The 13,607-nt window shown below is 43.4% G+C and overlaps 1 protein-coding gene across 5 annotated transcripts in view; it reads left to right on the forward strand.

Moving 5' to 3' along the window:
- LOC142502724 (uncharacterized) overlaps positions 1–7,995 on the forward strand; it is a 42,556-nt gene extending 34,561 nt beyond the window's left edge. For 4 of the 5 annotated variants that reach the window (XM_075614094.1, XM_075614093.1, XM_075614096.1 and 1 more), the window contains one exon: positions 945–7,995. In XM_075614094.1, coding sequence (XP_075470209.1) covers positions 945–1,870 — 926 coding nt within the window. In that variant the 3' untranslated portion in view covers positions 1,871–7,995. The remainder of the gene's footprint in view (positions 1–944) is intronic. The other variant, XM_075614097.1, reaches the window with a different exon arrangement.
- The last annotated feature ends 5,612 nt before the right edge of the window (positions 7,996–13,607 follow it).

The raw sequence follows: 13,607 nt of genomic DNA on the forward strand, positions 1-13,607 counted from the left end.
CAGTGGGAAATGAAAAAATGTGTCCTGCCTGCCCACCGGAGAAGCGGAGGTTCCCTGCAGCTGGGAGAGGCGCTGAGGACATGCGGTGGAGGTGCCCGGCTGGGAGAGGCGCTGGCGGTGACAGCGAGGTTACTTGTGGTGACTTTCCCTGAGGTCCGTATTTATAGCGGTAGAGCGGTGGCCAAATGTCCCATTCCACATATTCCTTTCCACATATTCCTTTCCGTTTCTTCCTCTACCTGTATAGTTAATCATATTGGTTAATAATGGTTTATTTACCATTCATTAAGGTATACACTGATAAGTGTACTTATTCAACTATGATTCCAAACGCCCCATTTATGTTCTGCATTTTTCCTGCAAAATCTTGCTTAAACACTCCTAAAAATTAAGAGCCTGTTGATCCCATACAGATGTAGCCAATGTCAATTCAGCCGTTATCATGTAGTAAATCACTAGATTGCACTCGTGGCTCCATTATTTTGAATTGCAAATCACATGACAATGCGTTACAATTTGCACTAGCAGAAATACTTTGTTGTGAGACAACAGGAGCAGCAATGCTGGCTACATCTGTACTGTATATGGATTTTAAATATTTTGCCATTCCAATTTACAAAGCATCAAAACACAATATGGGAATTGTATAAAGTTTTCTTGGTAGCGCAACACAGAAGCTGCTCTATATGTATCAAGTGAAAAAGTTTGTTTACACTAGTTTTACCCTAGTTTTGTAGCTGGAAGACCTTGGTACATCGGCCCAATTGTTCTTGGAATTTGTTTCAAAGGTGTGCTGTGCTCTTTTTTTCTTAAAAAGGTAGCGCTAGCAGGAATACTAACTCAGAAATGCAAGTATATTACAGGAGAGGAGAACAGTGAAAATAATATTGAACAATTTAAATAAATGCATTAAACATAACTTTTTCTTATATGTTTCTTTCCAGTAGGTGGATCTAACGGTAACAATAATGCAGCAGGATGTAATAAACCTCCTAAATCACCAGAATGCATAAATGAAGATAATCAGATTTTACCAAGTTGTTATGCAGAAAAAAACAAATGTATATCCCAACTAAGCAATACACAGGGGAACTCTTCAAGCAGCTCAACCCAAGAGTTAACATTGTGTGAAAGAGGAAATCCAATCAACACACAAATAAGCGTAATAAAACAATGTATATCAACGGAACAGCCTATTAAGGGGAATGCAAACCCAATAAAGACGCAAATGATCACTCAAGCAAAGGAAGATAAGTATAGTGAAATAGATATTTGCGATCGTGAAAAATCTGCTTTTTTCATTAAACAGAATACGCGCACAATACAGAAACATAGCGGAAACATCATTGGTACAGTCAGTTTAGAAGAAAAAACTTGCACTTGCACAGACTGTAGAACAAAAATTGTCTCAAAGCTAGTCAATAACATGAAAATCCATAGGGCAGTTAAATCATATATATGTACTGAGTGTGGGAAAAGTTTTACTCAAAATGCAAGTCTTGTTATACACCAGAGAACCCACACAGGTGAAAGACCACATGCTTGCAGGGAATGTGGGAAAAGTTTTATTAGTAGTGCATATCTTGTTATGCACAAGAGAATCCACACTGGAGAACGGCCATATGTGTGCAAGGAATGTGGGAAAAGGTTTATTAACAGTTCAAATCTTATCATACACCGGAGAGTTCACACAGGAGAACGGCCCTATGTCTGTAGTGAATGTGAGAAAAGCTTTCGGCACAGTTCAGATCTTGTTAGACACCAAAAAGTTCACACTGGAGAGAGGCCCTACTCCTGCACAGAATGTGGGAAGTGTTTTTTTCGCAGCTCACATCTGATAAGACACCAGAGAATTCATACAAAAGTCTAGTAAATTGGCTTCATTGATCTACATAATACATTTCTAGTCTTTGTCAAATATGATGATTAGTTTGTGTTTGCCAAAAGATTCTTTTTGTATTTTGATCTGTAAACATATATTAGAGACAGTGGCTCCTTTTTACTGCGCTGTTAAGAAACCTTCCCCTTGGTTGAGAATCTTCTCATGGAAGACAGTTTTCCAGCATAATAAATAGACATATGTAGAGACCATTTCTAAAGCACGTAGGTAGGGCCACATGTGTACTATAAACAGGTATTTTAAATATTTATTCTACTGTCTGTCAAATGTAATAGCTGGTTGATATATATATATATATATATATATATATATATATATATATATATATATATATATATATATATATATATATATAGCCATATAAATGTTTCTGTGAACACTCAAACACAACATGATCAAAAATAATGGGTACGCAAGGTCAAATTGCCTACAACAGTAAGGCTAAGTGTCATATCGGGAAAAGCATAAAACAAGATGGCTCTAAAAATAAAAAAATGTAATTAGAATGAGTCCATACTGTAGTTACAGATCCAATAGATAGATTAATAAACACATACATATAGAGAACCCACCTTTTGACCAACAAAGTGAAGACTAGAGATGAGCTGAACAGTCCAACTCCATTTCACTAACCCCTCCCCTTCCCACCCATCAAAAATGTGGCGGTAAGAAAAGATTGGTAATAAACCGGACTGATTCCCAAAAACTTTTTTTATTTTTTTTAATTGATTTGAACTAGGTGGACTCCAGAGCTGAACCCCATTAATTTCAGCTCTGGGGACCCTTGGCTTCCTGAGATAAATACCTCCAAAGGTGCTGCTGGTATCTCTCTGCAGTTTAAATGTCCCGGTCACAGCTTCCTATTGGCCCACATGACTGGAGCATTGAAACCGAAGAGAGATACCGGTACCCTCTGTGTGTATCTCGGGAACCGGCGAGTCCCTGGAACTGAAATGAAAAAGATTTAGCTCCGGAGACCCCGTGCTTCAAACTTTTTTTTTTTTTTTAAATGTTCTACATAGTGGACATTTTAATCTGCCATTACAGATCGTTCTTTTTGGGATGGATAACCCCTGGCCAAAGGAACCGGCCTATCTGGAGCTAATTCAAATCCAGCAAAAAATGTCATCCATCTCTAATGAAGATGCTGCTGAGTTACTCGGAGTGCAGAGCAGGTGATGTCAGTTCTGCAATGACATCTCTGCACGCCTTGACGGAGTATAGTGAAGCAATTCACTGGAAAGCTTATGGAGGGATCAGTGTTTGATGAATCGCATGTTTTCCAGATGAAGTCACAATGTCCTATTTCCGGGTTATAGGGCATCCCGGTGGAACGCAAATGGAATACACGCCCGGCCTGTGCACTGAACTGCAATAGAAACCATACAAAAACTGTAAACTGCAAAAGGCATTCTCATCTTGGCACCAATAATGATGCCTATAAGGACAAAGTACAATGGTTATAGTTAGTATAATACCCCAAAAGTATATAAAAATCTATATAGGGGACAAACAAATAGAAAATGGCACTGTCAAAAAAGGGGCGCGTATAGGCATCACATATGTAAAAAAATGGAAGAAACAGTAAGATATACCTCTGTATATAGTACAGTGCATCATCTTTCTGCATCATAGTTATGTCAATTGTGGTGGTCATTTAAACCTTTAGATAGAATTACAAAATGTACACTATAGCAGGCAGAAGTGACGCAATGTATCTTGATATGTATTGTATGTAACATTCTGTAAATTAACCAGGACTTTTCGTGTCAATTTTGAAAATTTGCACCAGTTTTAGCAGCTTGATACAAAATTTGCATTGTATTGATTTTAATTAATAAAACCTAGAATTGTGATAATTTGCTCAATTTCAAAATGTTAAATGGTATTGATTTAATTACTTGCATACAGTGTAGACATAGATATTCTCATACGATAGAGATTTATGCCCAGATTCAAAGGTTGGCGTTACCAGCAACGAAGCCTATTGGCAAAACACGCATTGGGTGCATGTGACGTGACGATGTGTGTGATGCCAGCACAGAGGAAGGGGGAGAGAGATGCTCCTGATCTAACTGATCTGATTGTAGCACTGGTTGGTTCAGCAGGTTGACATTCTAGTGCTAGGGAACATAGAACTTGCAGCTCTGTGGACTTTATAATACAGCGATCTATACATTAACAAACTGACAAAGTTATAAATGCTAGAATTTACAGGGCTGATAGACACTACTGTTATGCTGACAAACTAAGCATTACCTAATAGATGAAGTACACTCTTTGTGTAGAAACAGGGCCGCCGACAGGGGGGGGGGAGCTGTGACAATTGTCCCAGGCATGGAGACTGTTGGGGGCTCGGCCAGCAGGTGCTTACAGTTTGGCCTGACCTCTGGCTGGGCCCCAGCTGTCCCTGGGCTGGCAGCACTGCGTCCGGATGCGGGGCCCCAGCTTTCCTCCTTGCAGTGGGCCTCTCTCAGCTACTGTTGCGGCCTCCTGTGTAGGCTCCACGCCCATGCTGGAAGTTCAGCGACTTGAAGGCACAGCACCCAAGGTGCATTGATGTTCAGAGAGGGTGATGTGTGTGATGTGTAGGCGGGGGAGGATGCGTGTGATGTGCAGGGGTGAGAGGGGATGTGATGTACAGAGGGGATGTGATGTGCAGGAGGGGATGTGATGTGCATGGGGGTGTAACGGGGAACTTATCCCTGTTCAGAAGATGCCACTAATCCAGCAGTGTGTTGGTTAATTGGATCCAGCAGTTAAGCAACTTCACCTGGCTGATTAGAGGTTTGTTAGAAAAGCCTGCCTTTGAGACAGGAAGAGAGTTTCTTCCAGAGCTCACACGTGAGCTGAACCAGGAAACAGACAGAGCAGAGGCTACTGAGTCTCACAGGTGAGACTGACAGAGGGAACACAGAGATGTCTGGAGCTGGCAAGATACAACCTATCTGACAAATAAGACTTCAAAACCTGGATGCTGATATATCCGGAGAAAAGGCAGCAACCCAGCAAACAGATAAGACTTTCTTATTGGACTGTTGGCTATATCTGTATATATAAATATATCTATATGACTTGGGCTGATGAATAGCTTGGGTAGCCACCCAGTTAAAGAGGGCTGGAATATAAGTATACATATACACCAAAGTGGAGCAGGTTTTGTTTGGCTCACTATTTTTCATATGTTTGTTGTGTTTAAAGCGACAGGCACAATTGTACCTTAAAACAGTCTCCATTGCGTACCTCTGCACATGTCCTCTTACATATGATGTCAGAAGTGGGATGAGAGGTGGCCCTTGAAGTTAAAAGGGGCCCCGGAGATGGCCTGTGAATTTTTTTTTGTGCTTTTTGCCCGCATGCAGTCTTGCAAACAGCCTGAGCAACAAAAACAAAGATTCACCTGCAACAGAGACCAGAATTAAAGGGCTACACTGCACTGAACAAAGCCACAAAACCACAGATGGACTCTTTTCCCCGATCCCAAGAGGAGAGAGAGAGAGACTGTGCTGAAGCAGGTAAACCTTACTTGCCTATCACAATAATGTGTACTATGGTTGTTGAAAAAGGGGCTTTGCTTTCCAGCCGTAGTCAGGGTTCAAGAAGTGTGTTAGCGCTCCAGAGGAGCCAGGCTTTGTTTATTGTTTTCTTTAAAAAAAAAATTGGTGTGAGGCTAATGCCTCTGCTGAAGCAAGGAAATGGGCAGCTAGCAAGCATTGTATTTAAAGAAATAGTGCCTCAATAGGTCAAGGTGAAGAATACACCTGTGTGGAAAAAAAATAAGAAACCATGGGAATTTAAAATGGCTGCCCAGCTGAAGTCAAATACAGACTCTGCAAAAATGGGGAAGGAAATGTGTTCCTGGTGTAAAGAACTCCACCACACGGAGCAGTGTCCCTTCAGGCCTTATTCAGACGATGAGAGTGAATGCATGCACAGTACTGCTAATATTGTAAAACATACCCAAGGGAAGAAAAAGTCTACAGAGATGCCTGTGAGAGCTACGACCTCTACAAGTAAAATATGCCCACCTGTAGGACTACCACAATTTGGGGTTTTAGCAAAAACAGTGGCAACAGCTGCAATAGCGCCTCCTGAGGTCAGGAAGAAAAATACCTCGTAGCCCCAAAATGGAGGACAAGATGCAGCGTTTCTGTAATGAACCCTACCCCACGGAAGAGTGGCCCTTCCAGTCCAATAAGGAGGAAGACATCTCTTATGGGGAATCCGAACCGAGTCACACCCACAAAACACCAAAAGAATGGTGGGGGTGCCTGAACTTGGTACGAACCGAAAAGACCGCTCTCTATGATGACAAATGCGATCGGCAGGAACAGTAGATCACTGAATATATACGCCAGCTAATACAATCGCAAGAAAAGCATGGTGGATCCAGTGAAGCTGCTAAAATTTCAAATAAAGATGGAGACCCCAGTATTCCTGATGGGACGGAGTCATCCAAAACAAAGAGGCGAAAAAAGAAAAATGGTTCTTCCCTGGCCATAGAAGGAACAGACACGGCCACAGATCCCGTGGAGAAAAAGGGGGTCCGAGATGCCCTGCAGCCTGGAGAAAATGGAGGTTTCGTCACGCGGATGACAGAAGATCCAGAGGGCCCAAGGCAGAAGTCGTGTAACCAAAAGAAGTGTCTGGCCGGTGCCAACAGGGAGGAACCCTCAACAAACCATACCAGGCAAGCGAAGCTGGAACCAATGAGTGACAATCCCTTGACCTACCCTGAAGATGCCCTGAAAATTGCCAGGCGTGACTGTGATCTGCTCCGGGAACAATTGAAACTGGAGAGGGAAGATAATGCTGAGCTACAGAAGACTGTTCTCGCAATGTACTCTGAATCTGGAACCGAATTGGAGAATCTAAGGACAGATCTAGATACAGCAAATGCTACTACTACCACCATGGATGGAAAGCAGAGTCAATCTGATAGAATGATTGCTATTCTGAAGCAGAAGTATGAAAAGGCACTGAAAGAGATTACAGTCTTTCAGCAAGACGTTCGCAAATGCCATAGAGAGGTGGAAGTCTCTCAGAATGAGGTTCACACTCTCTGCATAGAACTGAATGCCTCACACAGAGGAGGTCAACAGTGTTCGGACAGAGGTGGACATATCCCAGAAGAAGGTTCATACACACCGCACAGCACTAGATGCCTCACACCACGAGATCGGCAGCTGCCGCACAAAACTGGAAGTCTCCAAAAAGGAACTTCATAGTCTCTCTGAGAAGCTGGACAATTAAAAAAAAAACTATTGTCAATCTTAATATAGATCTCAAAGTCTCTCAGAAGGAGCTTCAGACCCTCAACCTAGAGACAGAAATCTCACACCAGGAGACAGTCAGTCTCCAAGCAGAGGTGCGAAAATGGAAGGCGGACTACAAGGAGGCCCTGAATATTACAGAGATTCAAAAAAGAGAAAATTTAAGACTAAAACAAGAAAATTCTGAGTTGACAGACCACGTCAATGGAAAGAATGAATAGCTGCACGAGTTGGAAACAATAAAGAAACTTCTGGAAGGTGAAAAGGTTGAAGCAGAGCACCGACTGCAGAACCAACTACAAGGTCTGCATACACACCTCCAGAATACTGAGGAGAAGCAGCGAACTCTGCAGGAAGAAAATCTGCAGGCTGCTAAAGAGGTACAAGCTCTGCAGGAACGTCTGAATACCCAGTGCGTCCCCACAGCGCAGTATGAGGAGCTAAAGGCCACGCTGCATGTCACCAGAGCATCGTTGGAGGTGGAGCTTCGATACCAGGGGACTCTGTATGAGAGGGAGTGGGAGAAGGCCCAGAAACTGGAGCAAGAGCTGGAGAGACAGAGAGTCTGTTCCATCCCCTTGAGTCAGTACACCAAGGAGAAAACAGACGCAGCAGCAACCTTGACGACAAAAATTACAGAGCTCCAGAATATGAAGGAGACTCTGATACAAACTCAGAGAAAGCAAAGTGCGCAGATAAATTCCCTGAGAAGAGACTTTCAAGACGCACTCAAAAAACAGGGATCTCTCGTGGATGAGATTACAGTACTACAAGGACAAGTATTGACCCTGACCAAGCGTCAGTATCCCACAGCCACAAAAACCCAAAGAAAAAAGGGTACAGTGAGAGCTGGGAACACCGCTCACAAAGGTTGCAAAGTCTAAACCACCTAAGCAAGCACTAACTAAACCTTCAGCGACCCAACAGGCAACGCAAAAAGGTATCCGAATCAAAACCAGAAAAATCCTTGGTTGGTGAAGCTGAGAAGATAGGACGTTCTCTGGAAAGGGAGGTGGAAGTGCAACTCAATCCCAAAGAAGCTGAACTGACAACTCCGTTGAGTGGAGGAAGTGCAGAAAGACAGCTTCACAGGCGGAAAACTCAAAGGGCTAGTCCTAACTGCTCTACAACTGTCGCCATACAGTTTATCTACAAAAAGAGGAGTGCCCGATGCAAGGGAAATCTCATGACCATGCACTCAGAAAGAAGACGATACTTGGGAAAAATCCTCCTCGAGCGACTGAGGAGTGCTGAGCTCCAGCACCTTCGGGAGGAGACACAAACTGGAGAAAGGGCTCCAATCCCAGCAGGACTAAGGGTTCTCTTCCTCCATCCACTCTCATTTAAGTCACAGAAAGATCTCGAATGAGACTGGAAAGATGGGCTTTGGCCGTGGCAAGCCCGAGCTTCCCACAAACAGGGGAGGTATGTAACAGGGAACTTATCCCTGTTCAGAAGATGCCACTAATCCAGTAGTGTGTTGGTTAATTTGATACAGCAGTTAACCAACTTCACCTGGCTGATTAGAGGTTTGTTAGAAAAGCCTGCCTTTGAGACAGGAAGGGAGTTTCTTCCTGAGCTCACACGCGAGCTGAACCAGGAAACAGACAGAGCAGAGGTTCCTGAGTCTCACAGGTGAGACTGACCGAGGGAATACAGAGATGTCTGGAGCTGGCAAGATACAACCTATCTGACAAATAAGACTTCAAAACCTGGATGCTGATATATCCGGAGAAAAGGCAGCAACCCAGCAAACAGATAAGACTTTCTTATTGGACTGTTGGCTATATCTGTATATATAAATATATTTATATGACTTGGGCTGATGAATAGCTTGGGTAGCCACCCAGTTAAAGAGGGCTGGAATATAAGTATACATATACGCCAAAGAGGAGCAGGTTTTGTTTGGCTCACTGTTTTTCATATGTTTGCTGTGTTTAAAGCAACAGGCACAATAAAACCTTATTTAAATTTTACCTTTAAACAGTCTCCATTGCGTACCTCTGTACATGTCCTCTTACAGGGGCATGTGATGTGCAGGGAGGATTTGATATGCAAGGGAGTATTATGTGTGATTTGCAGGGAGTGATGTGTCTGATGTGTATGGGGGTGATGTGTGTGTTGTGTAGGGGGTATGATGTGTTTTATGTGTAGGGGGTAATGGGGTTTATGTGCAGGGGGGATGTGTGTGTGATGTGCAGGGGGGGGACATGTGTGATGTGGAGGGGAGTATTATGTGTATTGGGGAGTGGTGTGGGAGCGAGGTGTGGGCAAGAGGAAGAGAGGTGGGGGCATGAGGGAGATGGTTGAGGTGTGTGGGACAAAATCGGATGGGAGAGATAGTGGGGGGTCTCACAAGACTGCCAACACGGGGTTTGGGGGAGGCAAGTGGAAACTAGTCCTGGGCCCCAGGAAAGCTGTCTGCGGCCCTGGGTAGAAAAGCAACATGCATTGCCAGGTTGTATTAATTAATTTGAATCGTAATGTCTAGAAGCAGAGAACTCATTATACTCACTAATAGATGCTTATAATAATATAATTCTACTACTGGATATTAATCTTAAGAAACTGATAAAGTTATAAATGCTAGAATGTACAGGGCTCGCAGGTCCTATTATTATGCTGGCAGATTAAACACTACCTACCTCTGGGGAGAAAGACAACATATATTGCCAGGTCTGTTGTTACAAGAGTATAATTTTGAATCTGAATGCCTAGAAGCAGAGAACTCATGACGGTAGGGGGTAACCAGGCTCTCAAATAAGGTTAAGCCCATTTTTGGTTACCCCCATGTATAAGGGTTAAAGAGAGTTAGCTATTGGATCCAGTAACAGTACTGTTTTTACATGCTGTATGAAATAAAAGTATTTTTTGTGTTTTTACGTTTCCAGGCATGTTAGCGAGCAGGGATTGCTAGGGCAAGCGTTTCAAGGGGGATTTTGTGGAGGAATTGTTGTCAGAATGTGCCTAGGAGGTTGGGGTCCGGAGTTGTCGGTTCCCCTAAAAATGTACCCGGGAAATATGCCTGATTCTCGGATACATGTAGGCATGGCAATATCTCCCCTTGAAAACGTGTCTCACTGCTAGGGTTCCCAGCTTCAGCACAGCCCAGAAAGGTGAATGGGGCACAGCGATGAAAAGTGTCCCTGTAACTGAGGGGATCCCTAGGTTAAGGGGGGTACCCCAGATAGTGCCCAGGTAGCCCAGAACCTGTATTGGGTTTGTGGGTGCTCCAACCATATATAAGGTTGTGAGGGGACTCTGTGTGAGGAATAAATGCTGTTAGGAATAAAAGTACATCTTCCTATTCTTTTCCTCATACCCCGAGACTTGGGATGTATTAAAACTATATTTTATTAATACACTGTAAGATACTGTAATGTATTGTATGTGCTTGGAATTTTCGGAAACCGATGTCCAGGCAGGCTGCCATAGACGCCAGTAAGTCTGCTGGACATCGGAGTTCAAAGTACCCAGAGGATGCAGGAGGTGTGAAAAGCACTTGGATGGCAGGGACGGGCTCAAGTAACCAGGTCCAGAGAACAATGGCAGTCTTCTGGGCTGCCAGTTGCACTGCCAGACCTAGTGGAGCCTGACCCAGCGAGTGGCATTGAGACAGTCAGGGACGGAGGTGCCAAACTTGCGCATGTCCCTTGGCAATTCCATATTTCCTGCTTACTTGGCTAATCATACCGGCTTGGCTCTTATTGGCTGCTGAGAAAGTTCCCCCACGATGATTGGCTGCTGAGTTTCATGATTGAAACTCAGAATACTGTAAAGAACGTGAGAGCCAATCAGATTGGAGATTCCCAGTAGTAAGAGTGCGGACGGGCTTTTCAAAATTTCTCTTGCGCCAATAGCAGAACAACCGGCTTTGATTTCAAGCCAGGAAAGCCTCTCTGCCAGATTCTAAGTCCGGGATAACTCGCGGTCAAGAAAGTCCAAGTTCTCAGAAGAGAATTGAGCGGTGTCGTGTTAAACTTCACGCCGATTTGGGAACCAGGACATTCCGGGTTAAGTCCCGGTCATAGTAAAATTCTTATTTAGAGTGCCCCGCACTTTTGTGTTCCATGGTATATAAGTGAATTTGGGCAAATAAACTTCAATTTATTTCATTACCTTGTTTTGCTCAGTGAATGATCCCTGTTAAAATGGTGTAAATTGTCTTGTCTTCTCTTCCATGACACATACTGACTAGTAGATGTTTATAATAATATCATTCTACTACTAAATACTAATCAAATATATGCGCTTTATATAAACTGATAACTTCTATTGGAGACAGATCATTTCTCCCCTGTACCTCTACACAAGCACTACTGTATATAGATTATTGAAGGGGAACTTAGCAAGGCAGAGCCAATGGGTCTCTGGTGTTAACAGCAAAGTTATACCCTGTTATCATATAATATTGAGTGTTTTTTGTCTACACTGCTATATCTAGACTCATTGGACACAAACTATACACAACCATTGAATGCAACTTATTATTTCTGCTGCCTAGAACTCTAGAAGCAACAATACAGTATATAAAATACCAACTTTGAACTCTTTAACAGACATTTAGATCCTCCAGCGAGTTTTGCTAATCAGCTCACAGATGGTTCTATTCTGAATACACATACTTTCTGTAATGACACTGAGTCGCTGAGGATGTGTGCTTCTGGCTCCCTTCTGCCTCCATGATACAGTTCAGATCCACCTCTATCCGGGATGGGAAGTGCGTCATTACCGGAAGTGACACGACGGAGAGATTCCTGACGGAGGCGGTGGTGAGTGCTCTGCATCAGACACACCATTTTTATGTGCCCAATTATATGTGACACTGTGTAAGAGTACATTTTATATTTTACATTTATAAAGGTATACCTGTACCTTTATCTGGATTGCACTATGTTGGCTTTATCTTTCCATTAACTCCTGCATTGCCATTGCCATCACCACATGAGATTTGGGATTGCCTTATACCACTTTGAGCCAAGATTGAATAGGACCTCCACCATCTTCTGAGATATTTGCCACAGTATTGTATATGTTTTATTGATTCTGGAAGAATATGAGTTCCCACTTCAGAGGTCTCTTATCAACACACCACCTTCACTAATAAGAACTTATTGCACTATGATGTTGGCACGGGAGACCAGTACTTTTAACACCTTTAACCTTCCGGCATCAATTCACTAGACAGGACAAAGTAGTGGAATAAAATGGGTTTTATTCTGGTGAGACCTGCAGACACAATGAAACACAAAATACAGTTAATACGCACTTAACTGGGGGTCTGTAGGAGTCTCTAGCCTCACTAGGTGCAAGGGTGCCTGCTTCAGGAGGCTTACCCTGTCTCCTCCACGTCCAGGAACACGACAGTACTCTTTTTCCGGAGAGAAACCTGGCTTTCCCCACTGACCGCGACTTAGATGAAAAGTAGAACTTGGCCACGATCTGAGTACTTGTCCTCAGCTAAGCTAGGCTTCTCCTGCAACTCTGTGAAAAGCCTGCCAGCGCCTCACCGGACCAAGTTTCAAGAAAGTCTGGTTCACTGATCGGCCAGTCCCCTTAAATAGACCTCGCTGTTCTATGTTGAACATGGAGAAGGGGCCGGCGACCAATCAGAGCACGGATCGTAGCTGTAACAGCCAATCTGAGCTGGGGACTCATCTTGCTGTACGCGTCAGAGAAGAAGGGGGGGGGGAGGGTGTCGAGGAGACTCAGGATGCCGGAAAGCGGGAAATTCAAACTGGCCAATGGGAATTGTTAAGAGAAAAGAGAAGAAGAAAGCGCAAAACCCATAGTGAAGCCTGTAAGTTTAATGAATCAAAAAATACGGTTAAAAATCACTTACAGACACCAGTCGTCAGTCAGCACACATAAGTATAGGTGAATACGCTGTTCAGTCCTTGCTTCAACACCAGCCACATCCACGATCCCTTGCTTGGTGCTCACTCCCAGTCCTTGCTGCCTTCCCTCCGTGAACGATGCAGTCCTGCTTCCGCATCACGTGTGAGGTGACGTCAGTGCGCAACGTGCTTGTTACATCACTTGGGGGTTGGGTTTGGGCTGATGGTGCTCCTGTGCTCGGCGATCAATGTACACAGCAAGTAGTAGAGCTAGAGTTACAGCATGCAAGCCATCAGAGACACAGCCCTACACGTTTCAAGGTATACTCTTCGTCAGGGGCGCTGTGTCTCCATGGCTAATGGTTGTGTTATAAATAGGGTTATCAATACCCCTGTCCACCAATGAAACCTCTATAATCAGTATCCAATCATTGATGTTGTTTACAAACAGGATCACTCAGTAGACAGCCACATAATATGAATGGGTATGTTTACTATATAATAAACCCTTTGGCTTTAATTAAATAGAATTATATTAGTAAAGCACATAAATTTAAAAATGTAGATATCGCAAAGACCCTAAAACATACAGATAAC

Source organism: Ascaphus truei, chromosome 9, assembly GCF_040206685.1.
Source record: "Ascaphus truei isolate aAscTru1 chromosome 9, aAscTru1.hap1, whole genome shotgun sequence".
In the NCBI taxonomy this organism is placed as follows: Eukaryota; Metazoa; Chordata; class Amphibia; order Anura; family Ascaphidae; genus Ascaphus; species Ascaphus truei.